Source organism: Trypanosoma cruzi, genomic scaffold (assembly GCF_000209065.1).
Source record: "Trypanosoma cruzi strain CL Brener 1047053517171 genomic scaffold, whole genome shotgun sequence".
NCBI classification, from domain to species: Eukaryota; Euglenozoa; class Kinetoplastea; order Trypanosomatida; family Trypanosomatidae; genus Trypanosoma; species Trypanosoma cruzi.
Window position 1 is genome coordinate 226,896 of NW_001849568.1, and position 22,654 is coordinate 249,549.

Sequence of the window (22,654 nt, forward strand, 5' to 3'; positions counted from 1 at the left end):
TTTCTAAATTTAATGCCCCCCTTCCATCGGTCGCAAAAAAAAAAAAAAAAAAAACAGCAGCTAAAAAAGGGAGGGGTTGAACCAAAAAAAAAAAAAAAAAAAGGCATACAAGCCACAGAAGTCATGTCACTCTGTTTTTTTTGTTGTTGTTGTTGTTTGTTTGTTTGTTTGTTTGTCTCTTCTTCCTTCTCTCTGTGTCTGTTGGCTGACATATAAATAAATATAACTGTAAATATAAAAATAAATAGAGATATAGGTCATAACAAATAAAACCAAACCACAAAACCACAAAAAAAAAAAAAAGGCAAAAAGCAAAAATAAAAAAGTACAGAAATAAAGTAAAAAAAAAAACTCTCATAGATTCGCAAGTCCACAGAGAGAGAGAAAGAGAAATGAGAGATGACTACTAAACGGCTCCACTCTCAAACCAAATAAACGGCGTGCTGCTGTAAGGGTTGTGCTGCCAGTGGCGTCTCAAAACACCTCCTCCAGAAGCCACAGGATGCCTCGAACTGACTTCTGGGGACGACGATAAAGGAAGATCGTCCCCAGCTGGGCGGTCATTGTCCATGTCAGCATCGCTTTCACACAAACTCAGCGAAATTTTGATACTGGGCGATACCCGACGCACACATGCTCTAGGAGATGTTGCTGAAAACAATAACCCCGGATCCGAAGATGACGAGTTCATGTTATAATTTGTTTCCGAGTACGACAAACCCTGCAAGCTACCTTCCGCAGCTGCTGCAGAGAAGCTTCCTTCCGGTGTCTTCGGGGCGGAAGTTGATTGCATGCGAGATTGGGCCATCATCGCTGTTCTTGTTCTCCCCCTTTCTTTTGTACCAGGCACCTTGGATTGGCAATGTACGGACCAGGATGAATCGGCGGATGATCTCCATGAGTTGTTAGGGGCCAATGGCAACGGCAGAGAGTATTCGTCGCCCACCATCGGTTCATTTTTGGAGCAATGAATAGGATACCCTCGAATTTGCTGCTGGAGTGACATGGCAGTAAAGACCGACGTGTTGCGATGGCCTCTGGAAGTGAAATTGGCGTCCCCATGGCCCTGCAAGGCGTAGGAAGAACTCGTTACTTCTTTGCACAAGTGCAAGAATCTGCATTCTTCCGCATATCGGCACCGATCAAAAATATGTAAACGGCATAGGGATTGATCGCTGGCATCTATAATCAATCGTGAATTTCCGAGTCGCACATCATTTTCGCCGCAGGTAATTTCTTCACGACGTTCGTAAACCGCACGATCCGGTTTCTCCTTCAGTATCCTTTGCAGAGCCACGGTGTAACTGACCCGGCTCAGCGGGACGTAGCCACCTTCAAAACTGACCTCAGGAACGTAAAGCACCACCTTCGAAAGCCAAGAACGCTCATTCAGCACGTCAGCAATGTCTTCATCACCATGAAATACACAGCAGCACGGAAGTTTTCCCACTCGACTTCGCAGTGCCACAACCGCATCCAGACTTGCATGAACCTGGTGGCACTGCGTGCCTTGGCGACACCGGCCATGAAGAAACAGTTGGCAAAGACTTGGAATTGTCGCGCGATGCTGGGCCCGGGTGGCGTAGATGAAATTGCAGGGGATCAAAAGCTTCCGGGTGGCAGGGTCAACGACCACCATGCAAAGCGTGCCATCCGCACTTTTTGAAAGGTGTCGGCTACCACCTTTCATCAAATCGGGTTTATTTTCAAAGTTATTTTCCAGTGTAAGCATGGTGAGTACTCGTAACGGCAGACGCCAACTCTTCTGAAGGGCTTCCTTGGTTTCTTTACTTTTTGTTTTTTTTGTTGTTTTTGTGTGTGTATGTTTTTCCTTTTCTTGTTTTTTTTTTTTTCGTTGTTGTTGTTGTTGTTGTTTTTTTGTTTTTTGTTTTTGCTTGTTTGTTTTACTTACCTCTTGTTGTTGTGGGAAAGTTGTTGGAAGCTTCTTGAAGATAAGCCAGTAGAAGAAAACAATGAAATAAAAATCAACAAAAAGTCAAGACATGAATAAATAAATAATAATTTAAAAATAAATAAAAAAAAATAATAAAAACAGACAGACAGACAGAAGGCACTTAAAAGAATGATGCATAAAAGAACAGCGTTTGCCTCCTTCTTATCTTTTCATTTTTATCGTTATGTGAAAAATTAAAACAGAAACGCCGCAGGGAAAACAATAATAAATAAACAAAATAAATAAACCGGTCACCCAATCCTTTTTCATTCTCCCCAATCCTTTTCGAACCGTCGCCCTACCCCCTTCCCCAATTCCAGTGCTCTCCTTAAATAGAATGCATTTATTGCTGGATATCTTCTTCCTTCGTATTTTTATTTTTTATTTTTTATTTTTCCACCTTTTTATGCATATATTTATATACACCAAATATGTTTTTCATTTACCCCCACGTCTCTTCCGCCTCGGTGGTCCTTCATGGTAGCCTTCCGTGCTCCCCAACATTTTGCTCCGCATCATTGATGAATCTTAATACACAAACACATATACATGACATATACATGTGCATCCGTACCTACAAAGATGCGTGCAATGTATACGCAAAAAAAAAAAAAAAAAGACAAGAGTACATGGGTGATTATTTCCTTCTCTCTGTGTGTGGGTGTATTTCGTTCTGCTCAAAATACCACCATCTCCGCTGTTCCTTTTCTTTGGTTTCGCTTTATTTTTATTTATATTTTCTTTTTTTCCTTCTTTTGTTATGAAAGTTTTCCTGTCCTCATGCACGTACCAGGCATCCACGTGCAAACACACCCACGCAACATGTGTACATCAAATAAATATATAAATATATATATGCGTATTGCACATTCAGTACCCCTGCATAGGAGGGAGAAAGACATATATATATATATATATAGAGAGAGAGAGAGACGGTTACGGTCCTTGCCGCAGGAAAAGCGATGAGCCGCCCTCCAAGAGCATGATCGATATTTATTTTAACGGGCAACACCAGTCAAAACAGGCCTTTTCTTTTCTCTTCTCTTCTCTCCCACTCACTACTCCTTCTTCTCTTCGCCCTACCCCACCCCGCCTCCCTCCCCCACACACACACACAAACACACTCTCCGGGAGTGATAACTGCCACAACAGCGGCAGCAGGAGAAGGCAGGCACGTAAAAAATTTAAAAAAGAGGGGTCATTCGTCCGTGTGAAAAAAAAGACAAAAAAAATTTTTTCTGTTTCCTCCTTCATGTGTTTCTTGTGTCTCCCGGGGAAGAATAAGAAAGGAAGGCAAACACACACAAATAATAATAATAATAATAATAATAATAGTTTTTTTTTTAAAGATATATTATATATATATATCACTTCTCAGTTGTCTCGAAGTGTTGTGATTTGCGAAATTTTAATGACACAAATGTATGAGAAGGGGGACAAAACGAGGGAGCAAAGAAATAGAGAGGTAAAGCAGCAGGAGGAGGTGTGGGGGAGAGGGTTAGCGGCATGATTGTGAAAGAGGTGAAGAAAACCCCCCGTCCATACATTCCCACAGGGAGCAGGTGGTGGTGGTGTTGGTGGCACATCAACGACCCGTCGAACAGACAGGCGCAAAAATCAAAACCAAAAAGAAAAAAAAAAGAAAAACAACACGTCGTACATATCCGTCACATCTCTCATCCGCCTCCTTACAAAAATTGGTTCGTATCTTCACGTAAGTCACTTATTCCTCCACAAAAATTCCGTTTTTTTTTTTATTATTATTGCTTCTTCCCCCATCCCATGTTGCCTTTCAGCGTCTTATCCATTCTACACTTCTCTCTTTTTATTTCTCTTTCTCTCTCTCTCTCCGCTTGCCAGCACTCAGCAGCCGTCCTGTACATATGATACATGGGTGCCTGTGTATTACGTGGATTCCCGCAGCCCCTCCCACCGCTCCCCTCCCAGTCGTCTTATTATTCGTGCCGCGTGCCCTCACTTCTCTTCCTCGCCTCTCCTCCGCCCGGCGCACCAACCGCAAAGAATATGACGCAAGGTATGCACAGATCAAAATAAATACATAAATACACAACCGCGGCAATGCCCGTTCTTCACAGGATGAGTGGGCGAGTTCAACAATTAGGAAGGTCATAACAATAAGGAAACCAAACATGCACACACCCACAGAGAGAGAGAGAGAGACATAAGGAAGGAGTGCGGTGCACTCCACTCAGGCCACAAAAGGAGGCCCCCGAAAGGAAAATACATACACAAAAGCAAAAAGTAAATTAAATGCAAGAAAAAAAAAATAAAACATGAACAAATAATTTTGATTGGGATTACTGTTCGTCTTCTTTCCGTCCTTTCACCGTCCACGCACCCCTCATTTCATCGCCTGGGGCCAGGGACACGCATCCGCAAAGATGCCAAAAATAAAAATAAAAAAGGCACATGTATAAAAATATTTGGAAAATAAAAATAAATAGACGTCGCCTCCGCCTTTCACCTTCCTTTCTTTGCCTCACCCCTTCTCCCCCCAACAAAATGCACACATACCATACATACCATACATGAAACAGCAAAAAAGAGGGAAGACATTAGAAGTCGGACCATTTCTCCTTGCGTATTATATAATACATCATCTCGTCAATTGTTTGCCTGCAGTTTTGGGAAGGGAAAATGTAAATTCGTCCGTTTGGGCAGAGTATTCATTCACAAACAACAAAAAAAACTCAACCAAATAAATCAGACAGTAAAAAAAAAAAAAAAAAATTAGATAAAAAAGAAAAGGAAAATGTAAAACAAAAACAAAAAAAGAAGAAGAAAAAAAAAACGTAAAGAAGATGTGGCAGAATTAAACAATTACTTCTTTTTAATCCTAATTTTGCTGCTTGTTATTATTATATATATATAATACTTTTCATGCTTGTTTGTTGTTTGTTGTTGTTGCTGTTTTCTTTGTTCGTTTTCCCATTTTGCTCCTCGGCACCCAATTTGAAGAATGCGATGCATTCCAGTTCACTGCCCCGTTGCTTTTGGCACCAGTAAATGGCAGACAAGGACGAAAGGTAAGTCCAAAAAGCATGTATACACACACACACACACACACACAGAGAGAGAGAGAGAGAGAGAAAGAGAGAAAGACATAAACAAGATATAGGAGGGCAAAAATAAAATAAAAGAAGGGAAAGAGTAAAATCATTTACCTGCTTTGCACCTTTGCTCAGGTGCACATGTATATTATTATGCATACAAACAGGTGCCACAATTCTTCTTTCGACCAGCTGTGATGATAATGACGATAATGGGCTCAGTCTTCTTCTCTTCGTTCACTGTTCCCCACACCACCCACATCGGATTACAAGCGCCAAAAAAGAAAAAAAAAAAGAGTCGCTTTGCTTCCTGCAGCTCACCCCATTAACCACATAAACACAGGCACGCAGAGACAGAAATATATAAAGGGAGAGACAGACAATTCAACATATATTATTATTATTATTAAAGCAATTTTTTCTTTTTTTTGCTGGCAATCAATACTGAGCAAAGACGCATTCTTTCCTTCTCTTCCATGCATCTTGCCCTCAGGTTTCATCTGTGTGGGCATGAATTTGCTCTCTACAACCACTCAGTCGCTCTCCGCTAGAACTCCCCCGTGTTTTTCCTCCTCACTCACGCAGTACCCATGCCTCTCATTTCACACAGACAACCATCTGACGGCCAATAAATAAAGGGAGGCGGGATAAAAATAAAAAGAAAAGGGGAAGAGGGAGGGGGAGATTAGATGTCTTTCACTCCGCATGGCCAAAGAATACACAGGATCCAATTTCTCCCTTATTTCAAAATAAGCCACGAAGTTCAGTGTAAGTCTCGTCGAAGGCGCACGACGATCGGGTTCGTGTTTATCTTTGCCAAAGAAATTGCCGCCCAAAAGGTAGTAAAGAAAACAAAGGCAAAAATCAGAAGACATACACAGACCATATATATATATATATATATATATATATTGTTGTTGTTGTTGTTGTTGTTGTTGTTGTTTGAAATGGAAAATAAATAATAAATATAAAAAATATTTTGTCACGCAGCGAGTCATTTTTATCAAATGTTTCTGAATATCCGCAACTCCATCATGCCGGTGGATCGGCTAAAGTAAAAATCAAGAAAAAAAAAAGGTAAAAAACGATGTTTCACGCCTCAGTGTAATCTATACATGTATAACCACAAAAACACACATGTTATTCCTGTATTCTCCCTTCATTAAAATATTCCTTTCTTTTCATATCGAGTCCTCTCCTCTTCCTTCGCCGCTCTTTTTCCATAAATTTTTCTTTCTGTATTTTTTTTTTTTTATTTTTTCTCACTATTTTTTTTTTTTTCTGTGTGTGTACGTGTTCAGGCTGCTGCTGTGGGCTTTGTTTCTCTTGAAGGTTTCTTATTCACAACAAATACGATATTACGGGAAGAAGGGTCATGCTTGGTCCAGGATTGTTTTGCGGCTGAAAAAACTCCTCCAAACGGCTCCGCAAATTATAACCAGCGGAAGAGGCAACAAATGCCGAAGGTACCGTTATGTTCCGAGTCTGTTCAGGCATGTATGCCTCCTGTTGCTGCGGTTGTTGTTGTTGTTTTTGTTGTTGCTGATGTGAAAACCACATGGCAGAGTATGCTGCTGAGGGGGAAGGATTCATTGGCATTACGTTCATCCCAGAGACTTGAGTTTGCTCAACAAGTTGGTAGGGTAAAGATGACACTGGCGACGGATTTGTGTTGCCATTTCCCAGAGAAAAAGCGAAAGCAGCAGGACTGCTAGGGGGTCCAATGGACACGGAAATGGCAGATTCATTCGGTATGTTTTGAGACATGGAAGATACTCTCCGTGGAAGCACTTTTTCATCTGACGTTTTGTGCTGCAGACCCTCATGATGCATTCCTGCACCACCAGCCCCAGCCCCAGCAGCCACCGTTGAAAATGCCAGCGCCGATCCCTGTGGTGGTGAAGCGGAGTGAACCCACATACAAGGAACTGCAGATGCAACTGCCGTATCACGATGAGGAAACACATTGTTTATACCACCATTACTTTTATAGTCTTTGGTCGAAAAGGGGCTCGTGATCATCATAGGAAATTGAGTTACCGCAGGAAGAAAACTGGATGTTTGTTCTTGTTGCTGCTGCCGGCTTGAAGCCGCCAATTGGACTTCAGTCATTACTGATGGGAACATTGGGGCCGCATTTGGCAAAAGTGTAAAAGTACCTTCCGTTTTTGAATCCTTCGTATTGGCTTCTGTCATAAACGCAAATTTCGTTTCCAGGATTTCACGACACACGTGCAGGTACCAGCAGTCAGCGCCATAGCGACAGCCACCTGTTTTGCCGTGTAGACGGCAGAGAACACCAAAGCTTAGAGGACGTTGCACCTTATTTGTAACAAAACGAGCTAGTCCGCTTGTGTAGGCCACATGGCTGAGTGGCACCCACACATTACTGATGAAAACCCCTCGCTTAGAGTTTGCCTTCGCATCCCAGCAGTGGGTGTTGCAGTCGCCATGAAATGTGCAACAGCATGGAAGGCTATCTACAATCCGACGTAGTCGCTGTACAATCTCCGGATCCACATGTACCTGATGACAATTGACGCCTTGGCGACAACGACCAGATTGAAAAAGGAGACACAAACTCGGATTTTGTGCACGAATTCCAAGGGCTTTGGTGGGAGAAATCGCGCTGAGTGGTACACGAAGCTTTGAACGCCGCGGATCCACAACAACAATCACCTTCTCTTCGCCGCATTTCTCAGTGATGCCATCACGTCTCTCCTCTCCGACAGACCCTACGAGTCCTGATGAGGCAGAAGAAGGAATAAACAATGCCTGGGGCATTTCCTGGCAGCTCTCATTGTCCTTCACGACAGCGTTCGATTGAGTTGCATCGGATCCCCAAATATCATCAAATTCAATGTATGGCTGAGAATGCTGAACCCCATTTTCCAGGAGCACCGTGAAGGCGTTGAGGGAATTTTGAGACGCGGAAGCTCCAGAGTAATTACGGGACGCCAGCTTATTCGTGATTGTATGCACAGCCTCCGTCAGTCCCAAGGAAGAACCCAGAGAGGTCGGCAAAGCGTCCCCACGCATCGGAATCGGTCGCCAATTCTCGTCCTCAGAAATATTGCTCTGACAAACGCCGGTGCCGGCGCCATTCGACAGAATACTTTCTCCAAAATTCTCCGCAGCCGCATCCTCTCGTGTTTTCATACACGCCACCTCATTATTCAGTTCGTTAGACCACGAAATGACGGCATGCAAACCGCTAGCATAATCGAGATCCATTGAAATCCTTAACCAAAAACCTATTTCCGTGCCTTTGCCTTTTCTTCACCCTGACACTCACCGCCTCCTTTTGCCTGCGTTTTTGTCCTTTTTTCCCTTTTTTTAGTTTGGGTAGGGTTTGCGTCAATTATAGTTTCTTGTCTAAAAAAACTCCAGTGATTCTCTGCGTGGCCTGAGTTCTCGTTGTTGCTGCCGTTTCTACCTTTCCTCTTCACGAGTAAATAGCCACGGAAATGAAAAAAAAAAAAAACTAAAACTCAATGAAATGACCCCTCACCAGAAAGCTCAAATATATAAAACAAACACAGAGAGAGAAAAAGAGAGAAGGGAAAATAAAGGGAGTGCAGAAAAAAACGGGAAATCCCCAAAAGAGCATCAAAATCCTCATGCACGCCCAAAAAAAAAAAAGAGCATCTATACTAAGCCTGCACATGTGTGGCTTGTAAATCCCACACTCCAGTACTGCAAATTGAGCAACATACGAATATGTATAGTACTTTCCACTCATCAATCGCAACAGCAAAAATAAAAGATATACCACCACAAACAAAAAGCACCGCAACGAAGAGATTCCCGTTGTCCTTTTTCCCACCTCAATACCCACAACCAATCACTTTTCGTCAATCTTGCCACTTTCAACGCACCAAGGTATTGTGGTTAAATTGCCGAGAGCAAAACTCCACCTCTTCCTCCACAGCGCAAAAATCATCCAGAGAAGGCACAGATTCCATATTTTGAGTATCATCTAGACGCCTGTTCGACGTCGCCCCAGACGCCGCACATCCATCACTGAGAGACTCAAGGCCGTAAGTTGCTTTGTACCACTCCTCATAGCGCTCCGCATCTGGGGTGTACTTCTTTCGCACCTCATCGTTGTTCTCAAAAGCTCGGCGCCACGAAGTGCAGCGACGTGTTGGAGCAGGTTGCGGAAGCTGCGCCACGTACCCCTGCGTGATGGGTTTGCTAAAAAGTAAAAACAGAAGGGATCGCTGATACATGCCTATTTTCCCTTTCCCCTTCCTGTCCGTTTTGCACACTACCTGCCGCGGTTCTCTGGGCGGTGAAAGAAACAGAGATTTAAAAAAATAATAATAAGAAAAAGAAAAAAATGAAAAAGAAAATGCTACAATAAAAATTAAGAAAGAAATAATTGAGCAAGAAACGGAGGAATCCGCTGACACACACACACACACACACACACGCAGAAATAGAAAAAAAAAACTACTCCTAATTTTAGTTTGTATGCACCTCTATTCGTTTTAAACAAAACATATGAATATGCATATAATTAAGTATTCTGTTCACCTCACACCTCATTTCTTGCTTAAAATGGAAACGAATGCGCAAAAAAGTCAAGCTCATTCTCGTGTCGGTGAAAAAAAAGTAAAAACCTGAACAAATAAATACCCAAAATAATAATAATAATAATATCAAAAGACAGCAGAAAAAAATTTGGAAAAAAAACACTCGCGTGGTAAAGAAAGTTTGCTCAACCTTGCCATTTACAAGTAAAAATTTGCGTAAAAGCTAAAATGATGGTTTTTGCGACCATCAAATGTCTACTTTTGCTAGACCTCTAAAGTCACTCCCAACCCACCTTCAATATTTCACAACCCGCAGATGTATGCTTTCGGTCCAATTACAGAAATAATTTACTGATGAAACAAAATATTTCCCTTCTTTTTTTCTTCCTTCGGTTTGTGTGTGGGTAAAGGGAGGCGACTTATTTTGTTACCATCTCATTTTTAAAAATGTATATAGATATGCTAATTAGTGCATTTGCTTCATCATCAAATCATGTTTTGTTTTTTTTTCTTGTCTTTCTTGTCATTCACGTCATTTGCCGTCATTCAAAGAGCTTTGATATTTTCTCACATTAATGCGGGCAGACGCACCCATTTCTCAGAGCCTAAAGAACCATTTCCACAGTTTAGCCCATCTACTTCAATTAGCTGCCGGAAGTTCTCTGGTCATGACCTTCCTTTATTCCACAAACAGCCCTCATAAACCCGAGAGGCCCAATCATAATCGCCATAAGTTTTCCATGTTTATCACCACCAGTCATTGTTTCCCTAATAATATCCTCAAAAATCAATCCCTTGTAGCCTAAACAAATTGCCGACGCCCCTGACAGCAAGTGAAATACAAAATTAAGCAGCTTTTTTCACGATATACAGCCTCTGCAAACCCAAGTTTGAAAGGAAAAAAACTCAAACTGTGAAAACAAGTTCTCTGACGTCTTTTTAGCCGCCTGAATGGCAAAAGGCTGTTGTTGGCTGCCAAAAAAAAAATATATTTATAAAATAAAAGACCTTCAATTTTTACGCTTTTTTCGTTTTTGTAAAGAAAAAAAAAATCACAAAAATGGCTTTGAAAGCATGATCCATGAATTACATAAAAGGAAATGCAACTCAGAACTTGAAAACCATCTTCTGCATGTAACCAAGTTCTTTAAGCATGCCTTTCAGCTCACCTTGAGAGGGTGGACTAGTCTTAAAGTCCTTGTCGCCTGAAATAGCCTCCATAAAAGGGGGCGGTCCGCATACAAGGATTATGGAATCAGCTGCACTGCTTGGTGGCGGCATGACCGATTTAATCATCTCCTTGTTCACATATCCTACACCTCCCATCCAATCCGAAGGAGCCTGGGAAAGAACATAGTAAGGTGAAAAGAGAGGACACGTTTCCATAAGCTCATTGAGTTCATTTCCCAAAAGAACATCCTCCTTGCGAGTATTAGCATAAATCAGAGAAATGGCCGTCGTGTTCTTAGGCACACGCAAGACATTACGGGCCACCTGATACATTGGAGTAATTCCTGTCCCTCCTGCAATCATGCCAATATGCCTGTATTGGTTCGCCTTAATCGGAATCTTTACCCATGGTCCTTTAAATTCCAAAGTGTCACCTTTCTTCAGAGAAAAAAGGTGTGTTGTCATCTTGGAGTTATCGTAGCGTTTCACAAGAATTTCAAAATAGCCGCGTTGATCACTCTTATTAATTGGTGTATAGGGACGAATAACCGCCTCTCCATTCTTTCCAGTATACTTCGCTGTGATACAGGAAGAAACTTCCAGATTCAAGGGCATATCAGCTTCTGGAAGAGCAAAACGAAAAACTCTTGTATTGTGTGATTCATCATAAAAATTCATTAATGTAAACGGACGAAACTCTGTGGTAGAAAATGGACTCTTTGCAGCTGAACAGGTCGCAAGCTCTCGATTATAACAAAATGAAGAGGCAAATCCGGTGGCGGCCGCCGCAAATAAAGCTTTCATTATTTCTTATACTCTAACCAAAAAAATATATAGAAATACACACAAAAACAAAAAATCCGTTTCTAAAGCAAGCAAAGAACTATTAATACAATTATTATTATTATTATTATTATTATTATTATTATTATTATTATTATTATTATTATTATTATTATTATTATTATTATTATTATTATTATTATTATTATTATTATTATTTTAACATTTATAATACTTATTGTTAGGATCAATTATTAATTAATAATTATAACTCATAATAAACAAATAATAATAATGAAATGAAAATAATACTAATATGAGCAAAAAATTTAGCATATACATATATATTCGCAATTTAATCAGGGTCATATAGCAATAAAAAAAAAAAAAGACTTTAATCCTGCGACTTCACTTCGCGGAAATATTTAATGTATGCTGTGGAAAACCGAACTCCTCTTGCAGAACTGCTTTAAGCTTGGATAACCAATCTCCACCAAGTTGAAGTTCTAATGGAACCTGGGTTCCCTGTTTGACCTTTGTCATCTCCTTAGATGGATCATATATCGTGCAGAACGTGGAAAACTGATGCTTCCATTCGGTTGCCAAAGAATCCAAATCAAACCCATAAGCATCCAAACCTCGCACAATTGTGACAATTTTGTTTCCTTTCCTTTTCTCTGTAAAAACTAAAATTTTTGGCAGCTTGCCCTTTTTCGTGGTCTTCGTAATAAACGACACGGACGTAGCCACACCGTTGATAAACTGATTCGTCTCCATCAAAATTTGATGTACAGGTGCAAACATGCGATCAATAACTCGATCTTCGACCTCTGTAATGCGCATAGATTTATCCAATTCACTAGCAATGGGTAAAAGAGTATCGTCCAATTTGACAAATGGAATACCATCCGAGTGCCCTTCAGTTTCCAAAAGTCCTTTTCCCCTAATATATTTCCGAAGATTATCGCATAAATGTTTTCGAGAATATAACTCATCAAGAAAATCATTGTTATCCCCATAAGAGGCTAATAAAAGGTTTTGAGGCAGGGTTTCTCCCAAAATTTTTTGCTTCATGTTATCTAAATACATTCCTGTACATAATATTCGAGTTAATTCAATAGCACTCCCATTCTTGGGAGAATATAAAGTTTCAATCGACACAATACGACGCTTAATTCCCCCTTTTGCGCCTTCTCGAATCATTTTTTGCTCAGCCTCCAAGGCCTCTTCCTCTTTTGCAGGCTCATGAATAAGCTGCAAAAATTCAGCGTAATTTCGCCTATGTCGCCTTAGTAGCTCACTGGACTTATTTATTTGAACGATAAAATGATTTCCTTTTTTTTCCTCAGAGACAGTAATCAAATCGGATCTCATCAACAGATATGGAAGAACCTTTTTATATTTTGTTCGTTTAAAATCAATTTGTAATTTAGCACCAGGAATTCTTGGGGCATTTGAAATTAATAAAGGCGAAAACTCTGTAAGAGGCATAGGAAGCATAGAATGAGACAAAGCTCGAACCGTTTCACAGAGCGCAAAATCAATCAGAGCATCCTCTCCCTCAATCATTTTCAATGTAGTTTGAATTACACGACTCTGATTGAAAAAAACATTTTTCCTTAATACCTCATCATCACCATTTTCTAAATTTCCTTGATCGCCTTTTTCCTCCGAAATCTCATTCGCAGTATCTAATTTCGGTAAAAGAATTTCAACAACTTCATTGGCCCGAAATGTTGATGGAAGGACCGGATATACTGAACCACAAAAAGCATTAAACACAGCAAAATAAGAATCCCACAAAAGATCTTTATAACAATGAAGTACGTACACTCCTTTTCCAATTTTAGCACGATTTACAAGACCCTCTGTAGATAGCCCAACGGCATAAGGACAGGAAGTTCCAATGGAATGGATAAAAACAGTTTCTCCCACAAGCAATTTTTTATTATTTACTTCTCCAATATCCACCACACCAGGCATCATAAGGTGTGCTCCAGAAAGAATATAATGCGATGTCGCACCCTTGCACCAAACTTTTGAACCAAATAAAGAAACTACCTCCATGTCCTCCTTTTTGTAGTAGTTCCTCATCAATAAGAAAAAAAATAATGTGGGGATCAAAGCTACATCATTCCCTGCAAACATGCCCTGCGAATCATCGGGTAAAGAAATAACAGAAAACAGCAAAGGAATCCCATTTACCACGTAAAAAGCAGCCACGCCTCCAGTTGAGAATTCCCATGTGATACGAGTAATACTATCACTCTTTTTCCAGAAAGATTCCAAAGAATCCAAATGGTCCCTTTCCAAAATAGCAACAAATCTATCTCTAAGCTTTTTTGACTCCTTCTTGCCCACAACCAACTGCTCCTTTGTTGAGTGTCTTTTATGGAACATCACCAATATGAATAAAAATCTATGCAAAAAGAGAAAAATTAAATAAACAAAAAATGAAAAAAATGTAGATATAAAATGTAAATAAAGATGATTAAATAATGCATATATTACGAGCAACACGCAATAATATTTGTGCTTCACCAAGGAAAAAAAAAAAAAAAAAAAAAAAAAACAGATAAATTGTTGAAAAAGCATCATAATAATAAATAAATAATAACAAAGCAAAAAAGAATTTTCACATTGAAAGTAATGCCAACAAAAGCAGCAAAAAAAACGCACGAAAAAAAAAACGCATATAGAAAAAAAAAAAACTATTCCCTTTTTGACTTCAAAGCAATCTTCTTTTTCGATATTCCTTTGGGTGGTTGAGGAAAGCGTTTTGCGAGAATAGTTTCCACAATTTTAAAAAGTTCCTCAGGAATGTCACGATTATGTCGAAGCCAAAGGGTATGAAGCGTTTCGTTATATACATCTTCGGGGGGAATACGGTTTTGCTTTCCGTGAGAAGCTTTCTCTGCACTCTCTTCAGTTGCAATATCCCCATTTACATCAAAAGTTCCTTGAGTTGAAGGTCTCGCTGATAAATTCAATACATCATCATAATCGCTTGAAGAAACTGGTTCCTCTATAGAAATACGTTCTAAAAGGGCTGGAGAAAGACGCTCCAGTATCGGCTCCAACGCAGATATTAGCTTGTAAGCACCATAAAATGTGATGCAATTTGCACGTAGATTAAGCGTTTTTATTTTAGATGAATTTCGCAGGAAAGAGGCAATAGCAATGGCCCCTTTGTCGTGTATATCATTGCATGACATGTGCAAGGTTTCCAAATTATGAATACATTCTGCAGCTGCAGTCGCACCTTTATCACCAACGTTGTTCCCATCCAAGTTAAGGTGCTTTAAACATCGATTTCTTTTCAAACAATGAAAAAACTCTACAGCGGCTTCCTCCTGCATATCACACATTGATAAATCCAAAGTCGTAACAGTATTATTTAAAATCAGTTTCCTCCCAAGACTGACACACCTTTCTGGACCGAGAAATGTAGCGGACAAACTCAGTTTGATGCCCCATTGCGGTGGTGGATTTAGGTAACGCTGAATCAAAAAAGCAGCTTCTTCGCTCGGCCTTAACCGCCACATATGAAGGCTTGGAGCGTCCGGATCGGGAGGAATGGTGGCGACCTCAATAATTTCCACCGCTCGCCGATAGGCGTGTTCGGCGTCCTCGATCATTTTCACCCTAAGAAGCACCTTGGGAAAAATAGAACGAAAACAATAACAAAAACGCTTTGGAAATTTGAGAAACCCAACAATTTACGCGCACAAAACCCCCCGAAACAACCCGCCCCGAAGCAGGACGAAAAGAACAACCGGAACAACCGAAAAACGAAAACGGGACCAAACGCAGCTAGCGAGGACGCCGGGAAAGAATGAAAACCTAAAGCGAGGGCGTGCCCGGCGGGACCGGCGCGGTGCTGGGGCCACTCAGCGCCATTTTGGCCTTCCGGTTCTCGTTCTTAGGGGCGTGTCGCTCCCGTGCGCCCTTTTATTGCTGTTGTTATTGTTACCGCCCTTGCCATTATTATTGGTAGCAGTGGTTGTTGGTTATTGCGCGTTTGCTTCCTGAGCGCCTTTTTTTTTTTTGCTGTTTTTTTTTGTTTTTTTGTTTTCTCACCCATCTGCAGCTACCCTCGTTGAGAATAAAAGTTTTTTTAATGAAGAAAGAACAGGTATTGCAGCAGGAAGAGAGCGATTCCGCCCTGGCAAGGCGACTTCATGAGGAAATAAATGGCCCTGGAAACGTCCAACCCGGAGCTGGAAGCATTCCCAATCAGGCATCAGGTGTGAAGCTCATAGAGTGCCCTGCATGCACCTTTATCAATACCATCACTGAATTTGTGCCTGGCCGCTCTTATACTTGTGAACAGTGTTTTACTCCTCTTTCTGTTCCGGCATCAAATGAAACAATTGATGCACCAGATAGTAACCAGAAGATGGTTATGTGCAACGCTTGTCAATACATGAATCGGATTCCTTTGGGGAATTTTGACGCCATTGTTTGTGGTGCCTGTTGTCACAAACTCAAAGGCAAGACTCCGGTGAGTGAGACTCAACATCCCCAATTGCCTCCCGCTTCCACACGGCCACTTCAGGTCCGCTGTGGAGAATGTAGTAGCATCAATGCATTGCAGGTTGGTATGGGAGTGTCAACTGTGAGGTTTGAGTGCGGTTCCTGTCAAACAGTTAATGAAGTTTCGCTGTAATAGGAAAAGCGCACTTAGTACTTGTGTTTGATCATGTATTTTGTTTGTTTGTTTTGACGCTGACACACAACGCCTCTGTTATGCCTGTCTACTTTGGCAAGTCAAGAAGCACAATGGCTTCTTTGTCAATAAGTTCTGGCTCTTTTTTTTTTTCTTCTTCCTTTTTCTGTTGTTGATAGATATATTAATAGAGATCAAAGGGCGAGTTTTTTTTTTTTACTCTGTTTGTTCCTTCCTGTTCGGTAGTAATTGTAAAGTCAATATAATAAACAGCATACTTATGGGAAGGGTTGGTGAATACGAAATATTTGAAACCGTTGGTACAGGCGCGTTTAGCAAAGTTAAAAGAGTAAGACATATTCCTACTGACGCATGTTTTGTGGCGAAAATAATACCCAAGAGCAATCAACGAGTAGAAAATGACATTCGTGTGGAAATTTCGATTCTTCGTAGATTAAAGCATCGCAATATTGTTCAATTGGTAGAAATTTTGGAGAGTCCTAATAATTATTACATTATTCTTGAGCCCGTCTTTGGAGGAGATGTTTGTAGCCTAGTTCTTTCTCAAGATAGCTCTCTTGAAGAAGAGGTGGTATCTGGTTTGTTTTTTCAACTTCTAGCTGGTGTTCGTGCTTGCCACCAAAATGGTGTGGCACATAGGGACTTAAAACCAGAAAATCTCCTTTTAACTGAAGGAAATGTGCTAAAAATATCCGATTTTGGACTAAGCCGGCTACATAAACAAAGCAACTTCCACGCACAAATTGATGAGTATGCCCATACGCTTACCGGAACCCTTGCTTATGTGGCACCAGAAGTTTTTTGCGGTACCTATGATGCTTTTAAAGCGGATATTTGGTCTATGGGGTGCATTCTTTACGTTTTATTGACCAGTTGCTTTCCGTTTGGATATACAACAGATGCAAGAGAGCTTGAAGAACGTATTAAAATGGGACGTATTTGCAAGCTGCCCGATTCGGTTAGTGAAGAGGCAAAAGAGTTGACTTTATGGCTTATGTCACTTCATCCCGAAGATAGACCCTCGTTGGACCAGGTAGCGTTGCATTCTTTTTTGAAAAGGTATGTGCCAATGAAACACATTTTGGCACTCATAGGGAGCAAACAACCACCACCCCTCGCAGCGAACCCTGCCGAATTTAGTAGTGAGGTTGTTGAAGAAGAAAAACAAGTCAACGAAAGAGGTCGCCCTCTTTTTGGTAAAGAGGCACCTCGAGAATATAGTTTGAAACCATGTTCAGGTGGGTCTTCTAAACCAATGGGTCAATCAGGGAAGGATTGAAGAATAAGTTGGTTTCTTGAGGTGCTTTTTTTCTGTTTTCCCTCCTATTTTGTTGTTCTTAGTTCGTAGTAATGTGAGGACACACCGAGAGGTAATAATAGCTTATTATTATTATTATATCTATTTTTATTTTATTTTCACTTCCGTCTTTATGACCGTTATTTCTCGGAAGTTTACACGGCCATTTGGTGATGGTTAGCTTCCATCATCATAAATCAATGAAGTTTGAATTTTAAAATGAGTAAATATGAGTGAGTCTTACTGTATTGGACGTTGTTAGCACAGTGTTTAGAACGAAAGGAAGAGGAAGTTTATCATTAATACTATTATTAATTTGATTACTACCATTAATACTATTATTCCTAACCTTATTATTAATCTTGTTGTTTACTATACAGCCATAAATGCCTTTGATTTTCCCTTGTTTCCTCTTTCCTTTTTATGCATGTTTTTGTCTGGGGAGAGAGCGAATCGTACCTTTTGATTGTGGGAGTTGCTTTTTTTTTGGTGTTTATTTTGCCTTTTTCTGTACAGTCCCAGGGAAATTTGTTCTTTGTCGTTGTTATTTACAGTTTCTTCTCAAAGTAATTTGAAGGCTTACACGCCAGACACCATTTTAGAACACTTTCTTCCCCACCAAGTTTATATGTGAAAAGGAACAATATTCTCCTCTTTGGATATTGCATAGAATAGCTAATGGAGCATGCTCCCACTATGCAGCCTCTCAGTAAAAACGGTCTCCACGCCATGCTTTTGTCTATGAGCCTGCAGAGCCGGGTAGTGGAGTAATTGCAGAATTGTCTCCTCGCATAGTTCACGTTGGCCGGTTTTAACGATGTCAGGTCAATGCCCGTGGCATGCCGTGCAATGGCGGGTCAATCCGTCGCTGCTGTGGCGCTGAAAGCCGCATGTTGGGCGGCGAAATTTGACCGGTGATAATCCCATCCGGGTGCTGTTGCCCGGCAACGTGCGCTTTCTCGACGGCCTGACCCCTCGGCCATTGCGAAATCGACAAAAGTGAGTTTTGTAACACCACTAGTTAGCCCACGGCATAATCGGTGAGTTGGGAGTTGCATTAATTAGAGCACCTAATATTTTTTTCTGTTTGTTTGTTTTTTTTTTTGTGTGTGTGTGCGTGTTTATTTTATTTTTTAGTAATTTCTGCGAAAGGTCCTTCTTGCAACAACTTTTCAAAAGACGGAAAAAAACGAATTAAAAAACTTATGAAATAACTCCTACTTTTTCTCTTGGCTGATTTTTTGATAGAAAATAAACTTAGCGAGTGTCAGTTAAACTGAACCGAATTTAGCTGGCATTTTTTTTTTTTTTTTTTCAGAATGCCAAAACCAGCACCTCGTTTTGCCATGGGGCATATACTTCCCCGTCGCACCAATGTGGGGTCTCAGTTTTTGTACACACAGAAACACGGAGCTCGTAATGTTTGGTACAAGAAGCAGTACTTTTCTATTCGACCTTTTGCCATTCAAAGACATAGAGGCACAACTCCACGCATCTTGCTTGACCGTAGCCTATGGAAATCGGTTTGGCTTACCAAAGTAAACCTTCCAGATGTCAATCGGTGGGAACGTGTTGTGAACAGTCAGCGTATCACTGAAGATCGATACGCCCTGGTCGAAGAAGAAGGTGTAATGCATAAGGTAAACTGGGGGCTTTATTGTGAACGGTTAGAAACTGAGTTAAAAGCTTCTCTGGAGCGATTACCACAGTACACACTTCTGATGAAGGCGGTTCCTTCAAGCTGGAAAAAACTTGATATTGAAATTAGCGTTGTACGTGGATTGTCGTTGCGTGAAGCTATGGCTCAATGCAAACTGTCCATGCGGAAAGGGCATCAAATTGTTTTTCGGGCTCTTGAAATTGCCCAGCAAGGAGCTGAAGCGAAAGGGCTTGAAAAGGATAACTTACGCATCGCACACATTTCTTGTTTTCCAGGTCCAACAGACAAGCAGATTGACATTCGCAGCCGAGGATACTATGCCTGGAAAACGAAGCGGTCTTCTCATTTAATCCTTACCTTGGCTGAAGATCCAGAGATGGTGCTTCCCGATCGTACCTCGATACCTTACGCTTCTCTACTATCCATGAAGCGTGCTGGATTATCTACGGAGCCCACGGTTCTAGATGTGCCTGCTATTAGTGCAGATGGTATCTAGCGCAGTGGCTGCAAACGCCCTAGAAAAGGGCGTTTGCGGTGAGTACACAGAGGGGAAAAAGGGGTAAAGGTGTAGCAACTGCAAAGACAGAAGGAAAGCAACGAAAAGGGTTAATCCTAGTAATGCCAGGTGCATACATTTCATATGCTTTCATGTACGGAATTAACTATGGGAATTCAGTATTATTGGTTTCTTCTCGCGTTATGTGTTTCTTATATCTTTCATTTTGTCTTTTCTTTTTTTTTTTTTTTTTTTTTGATAATAATTTTTGAAATTAAAACTAATGAGGATAAAAATTGAGAGAAGAGGCTATGTATTCTTTTTAAAAATGCTTAGGAAGCGATACAGACCTCTTGACCCGGCAGAAGAACGCTCTGTAGATGTTGAGCATAAGCTACAGGTAGGTTTGCTTTATGATGAACAGTCGTATTGTTTTAGGTGGCCTGATGCGCCATTAACGTCAATGTTGCGGCGGTCTAATGCCTCTCTGACCCGTGCCGTCCATGGAAATATGGTGTCATTTACGCAGTCTATAATTGCACAACCTCCAATTTTTACAATAGATAGTATTGCGACTGAACATGGAAAACGTGATTTTTTTGCTTCTGTTTCTGTTGATCGCCCAATCATCTCATTTTCGTCTGGAAACGTGTCACCATCAGCTCGGTATACCGAAACACAACGTTACAAAAGACATCCCGGGGCCCCAATAGAAACTTCTACAGAAGACAGTATTTTTTCTTTCAATGCTCAGCAGCTAAAAGACCTTAGAGATGCCGGCGCCTTTAAGGCGTTTCGTGAAGCATTGTCACGATCGGCGCCTGACTCGGTCAATCTTGATAATGAGGCGGAATTGGAAAGTATTGCAAGAAGAGAAATGGAAAATGAATTGACACGTTTGGAATGGCAAGCATTCCACGAATCCGAGAAAACAGCTCCCGCACTTCAGCGAATTTTTCTTCTGACAACGGCCGTACCTTTCATGGAGGATACGAAAAAGCATGGTAAGGAAGCCTCTACTCAGGTCTCTTATGGATGGCAGAGGATTGTTTATGATTTATGGATAAAGTGGAGACGTGAAACTCCGATGGTAATCGGAGATACGCTCACCGATACAAATTCGTCACCATGGGGTTCTCCTCTTCTAACTGGTGCCTTTATATCGTCATTGGCAAAGGAATACTTCTTAACCGGCAATGGTGAGCCTAATGGTGCTATTAAGTCAGGCAGGCTTCGAGAAAAAAGAGGTGGGAAAGATAAGCTAATGTTTCCTTTGACGTCCCCACGGCGTCGCGGCGCTTACGGCTATCTTCGTTGGCGTATAGACCTATATGAACCACGAATACGTAGTGCCTGGGGCGGAAGCCGGGGAGAGAACGGGGACCGGGGATCCGCAAAAATGCTGAGTGCGGCTGAGGTGAACAAGCTCATAAATGAAAAGCTTCCCGCTGCGTTAGCCGATGTGGGCTGCGATGAACGTATGGATCCTGTGGATGCATTGGCCCTTACTGATATTCGCAGTGAGGTGGAGACATGGAGGCATTGGCTCACGTATGTGTAAAATGCTGGATTTTTTCCTCGTTGATTTCTATTATTTTACTTGAATTCTCCATTCTTTCTCCATTTATTATTATTATTAGTATTATTCCGTATATCATTGAGATTGTACGATTTTACGAAAAATAAAACAGAAATGCACACACAAGCAAAAAAAGGGAATAAAATGTAGAAAACAGGATTTGCGTACCGACCATAATCTAATACCGTTATGCTAATATATATATATACCGGAGGGCATTTGTGACTTCCAAGCCTGTTCTTAATCATTTTTTATTGGTTTTGCTTTCTAACTTTTTCTCTCACTCTTTGGTCGGGAGTAAGCTAAGCGACAAAAACAATAAAAGCTAATTGGGTAAAATAAGGGGAGGTGCCATCTCAAAATGTCTAAATCATCGCAGCAAAGCACGAGGAAATGGATAGGGCAACGTGCGCTTGCGCGTGCGGAAGACGCAACAAACCGAAAGGCAAACGCTGCAGTACCACCTCCAGCGCCCGCTTCTCATGAACACAATCCGTCGTCCCCACCGCCAACTCTTGTGCAACTGCCCCTATCTCTGATTTTTGAGCGCCAGGAAGCGGTGGATGCCCTCAGCAACCTGTATCATAACGCTGAGACCGTGAGGAAAGTGGAAACGGGTGATCCTATATTTGATCTACGGGATGCTTCAAAGGTTCATGAGGAAATTATGGAGTGTCTTAAAGCGGGAGGGTGTGCGTAATGAGATGGCTTTTGTGCGTCAGATTGCTCGCGTATTCTACCTTTTTTGCCCCATCTATACGTCTTTGCGGCTCTTTAAAAATCACAGTTGTCCGCAGGGAAACACCGAGGAGTGGATAATGGAGGAGGTTTAGCAAATTTTTCTTTTTGTATTTGATTAAAAAAGGAATAAGAGGGGGTTGCGTTTTTTGTTATTCTCTATTCTTCCTTTACCCTGCACCAACGAAATGAATTATTAGGATTTTGCTCAATTTGGTTCACGTCACTGCGGCTGTAACCCTATCTGTGGCTTGAGTCTTTCTCTTATTGCTGGCCGAACCTTTTTATGTCTCTTTTTTTTATTACTGTTTTCCCCGTCCGGTTTCTTGGTAATTTATTTTATTGACTGCAATAAAAAGGTATTTTATTTAGGTGAATAGGCAGGGGGGCGCGTTGAGTCTAACGGGATTTTTTCCTCTTGCGGCATTGCTTATGCTTCGTGCCATAAGTGGCTTATTGGTGAGCGCAGCAGTTGGCATAGGCTTGTACAGTATCTATTCAACGCAAAATGAGAAGCTTGTGCAGGATGAACTGTCCCTACTAGAGAAGCACGAAAAGATGGCTGCAAATGGTAAAGTACGGGGCTTTGAATAAGAAAAGAATGGATGATTGGACATAATTCTTTACACCCTTTGTCTTTGCTCCGGTGGATGTCAAGGATCTTATTGTGGGATGGTG

At 41.1% G+C, this 22,654-nt stretch overlaps 11 protein-coding genes across 11 annotated transcripts, besides 41 other annotated features; 5 read left to right on the plus strand and 6 right to left on the minus strand.

Moving 5' to 3' along the window:
* Positions 1–19,344: a sequence feature (heterozygous, non-Esmeraldo-like haplotype).
* Positions 35–54: a microsatellite.
* Positions 153–176: a microsatellite.
* Positions 211–247: a sequence feature (AT_rich).
* Positions 290–351: a sequence feature (A-rich).
* Tc00.1047053511817.10 (hypothetical protein, conserved) lies at positions 407–1,732 on the minus strand (the record flags this gene model as incomplete). The annotated part of the gene is made up of 1 exon (XM_814255.1): positions 407–1,732. One exon carries the CDS (start codon positions 1,730–1,732, stop codon positions 407–409), a length of 1,326 nt encoding a protein of 441 aa, XP_819348.1.
* Positions 1,792–1,906: a sequence feature (T-rich).
* Positions 1,968–2,057: a sequence feature (A-rich).
* Positions 2,324–2,350: a sequence feature (AT_rich).
* Positions 2,675–2,702: a sequence feature (AT_rich).
* Positions 2,788–2,811: a sequence feature (AT_rich).
* Positions 2,981–3,030: a sequence feature (CT-rich).
* Positions 3,261–3,288: a microsatellite.
* Positions 3,290–3,322: a sequence feature (AT_rich).
* Positions 3,771–3,804: a microsatellite.
* Positions 4,362–4,416: a sequence feature (A-rich).
* Positions 4,688–4,766: a sequence feature (A-rich).
* Positions 4,828–4,849: a sequence feature (AT_rich).
* Positions 5,023–5,045: a microsatellite.
* Positions 5,046–5,077: a microsatellite.
* Positions 5,415–5,436: a sequence feature (AT_rich).
* Positions 5,910–5,937: a microsatellite.
* Positions 5,937–5,968: a microsatellite.
* Positions 5,977–6,006: a sequence feature (AT_rich).
* Positions 6,253–6,306: a sequence feature (T-rich).
* Tc00.1047053511817.20 (hypothetical protein, conserved) lies at positions 6,367–8,259 on the minus strand (the record flags this gene model as incomplete). Its single annotated transcript, XM_814256.1, has 1 exon — positions 6,367–8,259. The coding sequence occupies one exon, from the start codon at positions 8,257–8,259 to the stop codon at positions 6,367–6,369; it is 1,893 nt and encodes a 630-aa protein (XP_819349.1).
* Positions 6,533–6,574: a microsatellite.
* On the minus strand, positions 8,895–9,257 carry Tc00.1047053511817.30 (hypothetical protein, conserved; the record flags this gene model as incomplete). Its single annotated transcript, XM_814257.1, has 1 exon — positions 8,895–9,257. The coding sequence occupies one exon, from the start codon at positions 9,255–9,257 to the stop codon at positions 8,895–8,897; it is 363 nt and encodes a 120-aa protein (XP_819350.1).
* Positions 9,341–9,409: a sequence feature (A-rich).
* Positions 9,437–9,463: a microsatellite.
* Positions 9,669–9,690: a sequence feature (AT_rich).
* Positions 10,541–10,568: a sequence feature (AT_rich).
* On the minus strand, positions 10,671–11,537 carry Tc00.1047053511817.40 (NADH-cytochrome B5 reductase, putative; the record flags this gene model as incomplete). The annotated part of the gene is made up of 1 exon (XM_814258.1): positions 10,671–11,537. The coding sequence occupies one exon, from the start codon at positions 11,535–11,537 to the stop codon at positions 10,671–10,673; it is 867 nt and encodes a 288-aa protein (XP_819351.1).
* Positions 11,618–11,735: a microsatellite.
* Positions 11,776–11,833: a microsatellite.
* Positions 11,925–13,916, minus strand: Tc00.1047053511817.50 (hypothetical protein, conserved; the record flags this gene model as incomplete). The annotated part of the gene is made up of 1 exon (XM_814259.1): positions 11,925–13,916. The coding sequence occupies one exon, from the start codon at positions 13,914–13,916 to the stop codon at positions 11,925–11,927; it is 1,992 nt and encodes a 663-aa protein (XP_819352.1).
* Positions 13,921–14,015: a sequence feature (A-rich).
* Positions 14,063–14,088: a microsatellite.
* Positions 14,113–14,133: a sequence feature (AT_rich).
* Positions 14,228–15,154, minus strand: Tc00.1047053511817.60 (hypothetical protein, conserved; the record flags this gene model as incomplete). Its single annotated transcript, XM_814260.1, has 1 exon — positions 14,228–15,154. One exon carries the CDS (start codon positions 15,152–15,154, stop codon positions 14,228–14,230), a length of 927 nt encoding a protein of 308 aa, XP_819353.1.
* Positions 15,554–15,591: a microsatellite.
* Positions 15,637–16,185, plus strand: Tc00.1047053511817.70 (hypothetical protein, conserved; the record flags this gene model as incomplete). Its single annotated transcript, XM_814261.1, has 1 exon — positions 15,637–16,185. One exon carries the CDS (start codon positions 15,637–15,639, stop codon positions 16,183–16,185), a length of 549 nt encoding a protein of 182 aa, XP_819354.1.
* Positions 16,466–17,485, plus strand: Tc00.1047053511817.80 (protein kinase, putative; the record flags this gene model as incomplete). The annotated part of the gene is made up of 1 exon (XM_814262.1): positions 16,466–17,485. One exon carries the CDS (start codon positions 16,466–16,468, stop codon positions 17,483–17,485), a length of 1,020 nt encoding a protein of 339 aa, XP_819355.1.
* Positions 17,588–17,638: a sequence feature (T-rich).
* Positions 17,797–17,873: a microsatellite.
* Positions 18,582–18,630: a microsatellite.
* Positions 18,823–19,659, plus strand: Tc00.1047053511817.90 (hypothetical protein, conserved; the record flags this gene model as incomplete). Its single annotated transcript, XM_814263.1, has 1 exon — positions 18,823–19,659. The coding sequence occupies one exon, from the start codon at positions 18,823–18,825 to the stop codon at positions 19,657–19,659; it is 837 nt and encodes a 278-aa protein (XP_819356.1).
* Positions 19,345–20,469: a sequence feature (areas merged during assembly that could not be assigned to a particular haplotype. This can correspond to areas where the two haplotypes were merged or to regions with more than two copies in the genome that were merged during assembly.).
* Positions 19,884–19,916: a microsatellite.
* Tc00.1047053511817.100 (hypothetical protein, conserved) lies at positions 19,988–21,220 on the plus strand (the record flags this gene model as incomplete). Its single annotated transcript, XM_814264.1, has 1 exon — positions 19,988–21,220. The coding sequence occupies one exon, from the start codon at positions 19,988–19,990 to the stop codon at positions 21,218–21,220; it is 1,233 nt and encodes a 410-aa protein (XP_819357.1).
* Positions 20,470–22,654: part of a sequence feature (heterozygous, non-Esmeraldo-like haplotype) that runs on past the window's edge.
* On the plus strand, positions 21,600–21,938 carry Tc00.1047053511817.110 (hypothetical protein, conserved; the record flags this gene model as incomplete). The annotated part of the gene is made up of 1 exon (XM_814265.1): positions 21,600–21,938. One exon carries the CDS (start codon positions 21,600–21,602, stop codon positions 21,936–21,938), a length of 339 nt encoding a protein of 112 aa, XP_819358.1.